The sequence below is a fragment of the Schistosoma mansoni genome, chromosome 1 (genome assembly GCF_000237925.1).
Source record: "Schistosoma mansoni strain Puerto Rico chromosome 1, complete genome".
Lineage (NCBI taxonomy): Eukaryota > Metazoa > Platyhelminthes > Trematoda > Strigeidida > Schistosomatidae > Schistosoma > Schistosoma mansoni.
The window spans coordinates 42,095,805-42,105,830 of record NC_031495.1 but is presented as its reverse complement, the minus strand read 5'-3'; the positions used below and the strand labels follow the sequence as shown (position 1 = coordinate 42,105,830).

General features: G+C 29.7%; 1 protein-coding gene across 1 annotated transcript in view; it reads left to right on the top strand.

Annotated features, from left to right (window-relative positions):
- Smp_144600 (putative guanine-nucleotide-exchange-factor) overlaps positions 1–10,026 on the top strand; it is a gene marked incomplete at its 5' end in the record, with an annotated part of 59,119 nt that overhangs the window by 34,918 nt on the left and 14,175 nt on the right. Inside the window, 3 exons of the mRNA XM_018794474.1 lie at positions 1,362–1,707; positions 2,760–2,998; positions 5,523–5,552. Of these exons, the coding sequence (XP_018648884.1) occupies positions 1,362–1,707; positions 2,760–2,998; positions 5,523–5,552 (615 nt within the window). The remainder of the gene's footprint in view (positions 1–1,361; positions 1,708–2,759; positions 2,999–5,522; positions 5,553–10,026) is intronic.

Below are 10,026 nucleotides of genomic sequence, written 5' to 3'. Positions count from 1 at the left end.
TATGACTGTAGAATAGATACTAACACCACACTAAAACAGTATTGTGAGTGGTGTGTTGTTGTCTTTTTGGGCGGCCTCGTGAATTCAACTACTAAAACCACTACAATCTCCACAAGCTCCCATTCTGATATTAAGTTGTTGTTTCTCTCTTGATCTCTACACAGAGTGAAATAGTTCAATCTACGTTTTTTTTTTAATCATTAGTTTTATTTACCTTTTTATTTCCTCCTCGTACAGATGGAAAATCCTTTTATTACATGTACACCAAGTGTAAGTAACTCCATTACTACTAGTTCGTCTGATGCGACTACTACTAGCACTACACAAACTACTGTTATTCCAAATGAACAAAACACTTCAACTTTAGATAGTGATGCTAACTGCGAATCAATGACATCCATCACTGAGGATATTGATGATCGTTCACCTAATTGTCATTCTGAAGTAAAATCAGATACAGAAGATGTTTATGAACTCATTGAAGCAAATGGTAAAAAGGATCGACGTCATTTTCAACGACGTGTTGTGATTGAACGGCATAAAGTTAGAGAAGTAAGCAAATTTTGTTTCTCATTTTCTTTTCGTTCGTTATTTTCTCTTTTTGAAAGTTGATTGAAATTAGTTTCAAAGGATTGAAAAGAATAAATGCTTTTTCTTCTTTCTTAACATCATTCAACAATATACAACGCCAATATAATTGAAAATCATGGATTCACTTTTGTATTTTGTAACCATCAAAAATGCATTCATTCATAATTCGTGTAAGCATTCAATTTAAGACATTATAGTTTGCTATCGATCAACTGATACTTTAGTCGATGTATTTGTTTCGAATCTGTTAATTATAAACTGTGGAATGATTTAGGTCTTCATTGTGTAGTACATATATACTTTACATCATTGGTTTAGTCTCTGTTTAATATCTACCATATTACGCTCTCAGTTCAGTGGGTTTTTTTTAATCTTGAGTGATTTTCATATAAGCTCTGTTCGTCTTTTAAAGTACTTGTTTACTGACTAATTATATCATTTTAACTATAAAATACCTTTAGGTTGTTTTAAAATTAGTGAGTTGAATCATAACCAGTTTAATATAAAGATAGAATAATGCTTACAGTTTCTTATTCTTATGAACAAACTACGACTACAGCATTTTCCTTGGTCAACTTATATTTATTTAGATTTTATGCCACTATGCGACCCGAAAATATCTTTATTTGTTTATAAATATAGTAAAATTTGTGTTCTGGATAATTCTTTGTTTTCTATCTATCTCAGGAAGATTATCAAAACTTTAATATTTCCAAGTGATAGGCATCTGTTTTGCTAAATGTCATAATTCGTTGTCTTTTTTCCGTCAGATTATACTAGCACCATCACTTCCAGATGGTATGGGACCGGATCTTAATCGAGTTATACTCAGTCAATCTGATCAAACAAATACTAAATCCGTCAACAATAATAATAATGAACTTATCCGATCAATTGATACATTATCATTGAATAACTCTTGTAACTCTTCTTCAAATCATATCAATGAATTGAACTATCCTGAATTCAAACCTCAATATGGAAAATGGAATATTTCCTGTGATGATACTGCTAATGAATACAACGATTGTATGGATCACGTCGATCCGGAAGAACCCCATTTCACCACTGCTGACGTTGGACCACCAAAACCATCTTTACCGAATGAGAAACCATGTAAGCTATAATCTACAAATGCTACAATAGTGACTCTCTCTCTCTCTGTATATATATATATATATATATATATATATAAATAAGACCAGAAGACTGTAATCAGTTAGAATGTAAATGCATGTACGCTACTTCGCTTGACAATTTACAAACTAATAATAAGTGGATATCAAGCTATAATTGTATAGATCACTTAGTGACTTTATTTCATCATTCTTCTATTCAATCAAAGGATGAATTCTTCTCCATTTCACTATCGCATTTCAGATTATATATATGATATTGTATTTTCAACAATAGTATGTCATCAACCAAGTGAAATACGCTATTTATATTGTAGTTTCGTCACATCAAAATATAATTAGACTACAATAGTATAATTATGTATTGTTTACTAGAAAAACGTATTTCATAATTAATGTACAGAAATGTGGTTGCATAATGAATGCTGATTGACTGTATAAATAAATATCATAAATACACTTGAATAATTTATTTGTTTTACTATTTTATTGATAAATTAAAACAAAAGAATTTATTAGTTATCATAGTATAACTAATAAACCGGCAGATTCTTTGTCAGTATTATAGTCTCGAAGATAGTTTCACTATCCAGATTTGTTTAGATTTTCACTATCAAAATATTTACGGTATCCCTCCAATTGTGTTGTTACTTTCCTAAAAATCGTAAAAAATAGGATCAGATCTGTCATACATCACAGATAATGTACGGCTTGCAGAAAAAATAGTAGTTACCAGATTGTGTTTCTTTGTTCTCATTTGATATTTTGAACACTTTCCAGTCTTCTTCACATAGATGATATCAAAGTTAGTCTGTATTTAAAATCACACTAATATCTTTCTTTTCCATGAAAGATCGCGATCTGAACAGATTTGAATTTGATTTCCTTAACTGTGGCTAAAACATTTAGTTAGGTTTCAGTAGTATATTAAACATATCATTCATGAAATCTTTGGGGTGGGTTTTGTTTACGCTTGAATTTGTAAAGTTTATTTACAAATGTTCACCTACATTTTATATGATCTCATTTCAGTGATTAGTTATATGTTTCGATTTGGATCATCTGATTGTGACAATCCAGATGATGAACGACGTTTATCTAATCGATTAATTGATTTTTTCCGTGATCAATGGTTAAAAGAAGAGTCTGCAACGGGACCACATGAACGTAAAAAAGTTATTTCTTATATTCAAAGTTATACACAACCTACAACCAATGGTGATTTTATTCATAAATCAACATGTATTCAACATACATGCACAGTTCGAATGGTGAGTTATGGAATTTGTTTTTTCTCATAAATCTATAGCTAAATTAACCACTAATCTAATTTTATTTAATAATAATTAGTTCAAATAAGTGAAAATAATGTAAATGGAATTATGATCCATACACTGTGTATTCATTACTTTATGAATTATCTATTTAAATTTTAAAGATTAAAATGTGATACATTCCATGTAGGTAGTTTGGTAATAAATAAAAATATGTTGTGTATGCAAAACTATTCAATATATTATATAATTTCACTGATAAATTGTTCCGAAACTATCTGAATCCACTCATTTTTTTAATTTTTAGTAATCATAATGGTGACTAAGTTTAGCAGTTAGTCTACATTATTTTTCTTTAGTTTATTTGTATGTTGAAACAATGATTAGTTCTTACTTTCTGAAGTACATGGTTTAACAGACTTCTTTATATGAGGTATCGAATTTAATGTGATTGGTTAGCATATTCTCCGGTGCTGTTAAATGTATGTCAGTGGTTGTCACTTTCCGTGTTGCCCAGACCTTTAAAGGGTAGTCTTTTTCAAGTACCTGAAAAGAAAACAGGGTTATGTGTAGTACTGACCGCCTGGCTGTATGACTGTAGAGCCTAAAGAGTTACTCGTTGAGGTCGATCGTGAAGTGACAGCTCCGTATATTAAAGGTCTTTTCTACGGCAATGGAAATCCATGGAGAAGGGTGAGGTGTACTATTTTTAAAACTGGTCTTTTCGAACCCTTACTTTCTATCGTATAAAGGTAGCATCTTATTGCATGCTGGTTGTCTGAAGGAATCACCGTATTACCGTCAAACCCTGTGAAGTCATCAGAATGACTTAGATCTCGAACCCTAAGCTACTACTTTTAGTCTTACTGTTCTTCAACCGACCTATTGAAACGAGTGTTCCAGTCAATATAGCTTGATTAGCTGATCACGATATCTAACCGCAATCAGCACACCAAAGTAACAGCTACTGTCAGACTTGTAAGCATGATTGACTTGTAAAACGAAATTTAATTGTTGTACCCAGTCTTTCACATCGCATAAATTGTTTATTACCTGATCACTGCAAGATATGTAATTGTGTCTCTACCCAAAATGTTATCAGATTTTGATACATTGTAGATCTAGAAAATTGTAAATATACACTGGTAAGTGTTAAAAATGATATCGGATTCCAAACAAGGTCAACGATCGTAAAGAAGATACTAGTATTAGTGATATATTTCGAAAATGATCACATACAAATGTATAAAACACTTTCGCGGGAAATTCTAAATATAGACCATCCGAAGAAATACCGATACCCACTTTTTAAATGTCATTGTCTCCATAGTTAAGTTGACTAGAAATCTTGGACCTGAGGTTATTTAGTCCAATCAGCTCATGTATAACATAAAATAATAGTAGAAATAAATATTCAAAGTTATTTTAGCAGCAGCGTGTTCGTTACTGAAAATCTTTGAAGAGGAATCATTAGTCCAAATGTAAATTAACCTGGAGATTCAGAGTTATTAATGCGAATGAAAGATGTGATTGTATTAGTTTTCTAGTTAGACCTGTGGTCTTACTCCTACTTGTCAATTTCAGCCGTCCACTTTAAAGTTTATGATCTCAGAGCACTCACTAGTTTCGAAATAGAAATTAGTCAGTGGTGAAATCAGGGGAACATTGAGTTTTCAAAATAGTGATTAGAAATAAAGTAACTTTGTTGTATAAAGTACGTCTGGTATTTCTTTTAGTATGCAATTAATATACCATTCAAAGGATTAGAATATTTCGCTCGGTATAGCGCTGATACAACTTTTTATCTATATTTTTTTCCGTAACTTGTAACTGTAAAATCTTTCGTTCATTTTAACTGATAACATAAACATCCAAACTATGAATTTTTTAATAGCTTCATAGATTTTGATGACAATATACTCACTCAATGCAGAAGCATTTGCCCTTCATAATATCTTTTTCCGAAATGGCTTTTAAATGGGTGATTTTTTTCAGGCTTCATTTCATCTATTCATCTTATCCCTTTTCTGAGGACTTTTTATGAAAGAACTGTTATGCTGGAATGACTGGTGATTATAGATAGTCGCTTACCGAATCAATCTTCGTATTCTGAAGGAATATTAAGAAAATAAAAGCAGTCTGTCTAACTGAATAATGTATACTAATGAAATAAACCTGTCAATTATACACAGAAAACTAAACTTAGAAATTATAAATACGAATCACTTAATTTCTAAACAAAACAATAGACTGAAAATGTAAACTTGAATCATTTAGAATCTGCTTAATTTAAACTCTTGATTGTAATATTTAAATTTGTAGAAAAATAACTAGTATTACTAATATTTATAAGTAATTTGATTCAGTGGTCAGCCATATAGAAGTGACTATGTTTATGGTGAATAATCAAAATACTCCTGTTGTGCTACCTGGATTACTTTGTTTTAGTTTTGTTGTTTACATAGGCACATTTTACAAATAACGTTTTGGTAATTATTTTTGCTTTTATATTCTATTCCAGGTTGGAGGTCTTCATGGATTAAAAGCTCAGGTGTGTTCAATGTATTTTGTTTATTAAAAATTTGTATTATGCTATTTGAATTTCACCTTTATATGACCATCAGCATTATGGAGACTAAACAAGCCATATAGTTGGATGGAATAGGAAAAGATTGACAAAGTATTTTCTGTTAATCAAAATAAACAGTAAACATCTGTAGTATAAATGACTCATTGCTTCGTTTAAAAAAGTCTGGTTAATTCCAAAGCATTGAAATCATATTTTGTATTGTTACCTAGATATTTAAAAGACATAAGAGGTGTTATTCGTTAAACAATCTTCTACATAATAGATTTAGTAAACAAACTATCATGTCATTATCTTCTAATTTTAAGTCTCAGAGTCGTATCATAGTTATTATTTTTCATGCTTGTTTTTACTACTTATAACCTTTTAGTAGCAACCACTTTATAAATGAATTTTTAAAGAAGTTGATCATGTAAATTCTCGACTACTAGGATATGTAGATTTCATTGTTAGTGGAATTATAATGGATAATATCATTTTAGCAGTACACTAACCTAGCAAAACTCTACATTAAAAAGCAGATTTAAGCTTATATTTCCTATAAATCACATATTAGATTCTCAGAGGAAGAAACAGTAATCAAAAACTTTATATATATATATATATATATATATATATATATTGGCTTGTAGTTACAGTGGCTGAGTCTTGTATTTCCGTCTTACTATTTTTACTCAATACCTTAATACTGGCGTAGAGCACTACTATGCATTTTCTCAAACTATTAAAAATTTCCTCGATATGATCAAAAAACTCAATCCAGGGGTACATTGTTATTATGTAGTTTTCTCTAACTAACATCGCTTTTCTTACTGTTCTCAACAAAATGTAAACCGACCGTTTCAATTATTCTTTTTCTCACAATCTGATTCACTTATTTAGCATAAAGTTGATAAATTTTATTGTATATATTTCTAATTGGCCTTACAATTATTTCCACATAATCCCGTTTGTCTTCTCTTTTCAATCAATGTCACCACTTTTTTATTGCGCTTAATTTATTTGGCTGCAATAAAAAGTATCATGCAGTGTTTCATGTATCGTATCAGATTAAAATGTTAACTGTTTTCTATTCATTTTTTATTCCATGGAAAAGTTCGTCAGATATCTTCAAACTAATGTATAATATCTTTATTGATAGATATCTTACAATTTATTCCATCTATCTATCATTTGCTTAAATCCAGTTTGAAATAATAGCTAAGCATAAAATACGTTTGTAACTGAAAAGGTAATAGTAGTATACTGAACGATGATTTGGTAGAAAAAACCAATTTGTTGTTTAATGCAAGATTACAGAGTGCCTTCGTAAAATATGAAAACCATACAGTAAATACATTATTTTCATATCTTCCTACAGTTGGTCTTTATATACTTCATGATTCTTTCAATTCTGTTTGTATTACGATTGCTTTTTGTTTTCCTTTATGTTCTCTTCAATTGAATCTTCTTCTGCCTGGCATTCCACTTCCAATTACTGCTACATAATACATAATATGTGTAGATGTATATCTGGGTAAATTTTAATGACTGGATAAATTTTCTAAATTCCATTTGTACCATAGTAACAATAAAGTACTCTATATCAGTAATAAGTTTGGTTATGAAAAATCTTATGGATATTGTTGTGTAGACTTCTAAAACTAGGGTTATTTATTTCATTCAGTGTATGTGTATGAACATATGCTTACTTGGTGATATAATCTCCGACTAATTGACGAAAAATAATTAAAATTTTGATCTGTATGCATGTACAGCAATTTGTCTTTTAAAAATCACCTCTATGTCGCCATTCTCATCTGCAGTTGCATTACAAAATATTAATTCTGTAATCTTTTTCTGCCCAAAAATGTTATCTCTGATTGATGTTTGGTGTTAATCCACACCAAAAATCTATTCAGACTGAATACATGATTATGTAACAGTAGATCAATAATTGCATGACAAATATTACATATGTATATATATGCTGGTGTTTCTCTATCTATCTTTATTGCTTGTCAGTACTGAAATTATGAACGGACACCAAATTACACAACCGTGTCTTTTCAGTTTGTTATATTTAGCGAGCGATTGATTATAATGACTGAAATATTGTTTATTCAGTTATTTACTATGATTCATTTTGTTTACTAACTGACAAGCGTAAGTTTAATAATCACTATCTATCTATATATATTTATATATATATACGTGTGGTATGCATAAACTATGCATTACTGAACAACATATCAATATGTAACTGGAGCACTACAGCATTATTTCGATTGATAGCCATTTTATGTTGTTAATGGTAATCGTACCAATAGTCTGTTTTTTGGTAAGTAATGAAAAATATTTGATTAAACCCTTCATATGTACGTATATTTGTCATCATAGAAGTCATTTTATTGTAACTCTCTAAATTATTCATACTGTTGTTCTGCTCAAGTATAAAAAGTATTTCAAGCATCATTTATTATGATTAGAAAGTCTTATTAAATTACTTTAAAGTTCTCAGAAAACTTTAAATGAACACTTTTATTAGTGTAAAATTAAGCTAATTCACATTCAGTTTGAACATTTATAGTTTCAAGTTAAATGGATGACGCGAACAGAGAGTATTTAATTAAAAAACTGTTAATTGTTTACCAAGTGTGCAGTCAATATTTCATTTTTGATACTATTGTCGGTACATGAGAAGCATCTATTCAAATGTAGCTTACTTAATATCTTAAATTCACCATTTCGAGTTGTACATTATATAGGATTCATGCCGTATTAACTATTCGCTGTTCATTTACTATATGTTCACAATGGAGAATATGTTTGAATTCTGCTTTATATAATGTACATAATTCACTAAATTGTTGTACATGATGATGATACAACTCGTTAACCAAATACAGGTTCATGTACCTGGCCCAATGTTAGAATTTCATGCAGGCGCTAATGATACTACCTTGTTAATGTAGAAGCAAAATAGGCAGAACGTTTTTTTTAAATGTATCTCAATGGCTAGAAGTTATCTTGTTTAGTTACTTAGCTACTCATGTTTCCTGTTTTACGTGGACTGACTTACAGTGTATGCATTTTAAAAGTGGAATATGGCTACAATTCGCACATTAGGCACTAAGTCGATTGTGAGTAGTATTTTTTAAATTCATATGATAGTTTTTGTAAAGCATTTAATGTTTTATTTACCTTGAAATAACGAACTATTCGTACAATAAATATTGAAGTTGTTGGTACATTGTGTTTTGGTGGGTTGATTTTCAATTCTTATTCACATTACATACTTGTTAACTTGATAAGTGAAAAAGTCATTACCAAAAAAAAAAACACTTCTTGATATGTAAACTGAAATTAAAGCAATTTTTCTCAGTAGTACAGTCAAGTGTTAATTTAAAAAAATAAATACTTTCTGATATTGCGTTTCGTAACTGGGAAGATTTAACTGACAAGACTTCATTCTCGTTCTGGACAAATGAAATATATGTAGGCGCTGATAATGTTATCCAGAACAATATTAAACGTTTCTCTTTTAAACTATGTAGTTCAGAAAACACAACACCACGAAATACATCGTTCCGAGCTAAAAATCCTTTTTATCATTCCAAAATAAATTTCTGAAACACTCGACGGTTGTCACATTTTTTAAATTCCTACTACCTATCGTAAAAAATATATATAATATTCCTATTTCTGCACGATCTTCATCTTCCTCTAACATTTTTTTCATTTAAAAGATGTTCAAGAAATAAACGTTTTTGTGGGACAAGTCACCTCATCTTTATGATTGATTCATTTCATTTACATGAAGAAGCATGGTAGCATAAAATACTCATAAAGGCGTTTCAAATCCAAGACAAAAGATTATTGTTCACTTCTATGTTCAACTTTGAAAATAAACGTTCTGAAATCTTGAATTAGATGATAAGCAATTGTATTTGGGTTTATGTGCATGAATTCTAATAGAATTCTGTCTTATTTCTGGTAAAGAATATACAATGAGAAAAATTGACCATAGCATTTTTCCTAAGTAAAATATTGTTTTCTCTATAATTATTTATTTATTCTTTGTTAACCATAGAATGAAATCAACTTTCTCTGGTTGAGATCCGCGTGATCTGTAGAATGAAGTTATATTTATTTATATATGTAAACACACACGTATGTGACTAACTTAAATCTTCTATGACATTAATTCCTTTTTTGTATTTTCTATTTCTGTATAGAAAACAACAAGTCACTATGCAAGAAGCATCATTAATAGTTCCTTTTTCAATGGATAAATTAATTACTCCAAAACGTTCAATTCATCATCAACATTAATGAATTATCCAGTATCAACTTACCTAATATGTATTCTACAATCATAGTATATAACTCTTGTTACCTCTTTCTGTTATTTCCGGTTTTGTATAATGTCAAGATTACGATCAACCAATCAAACAAT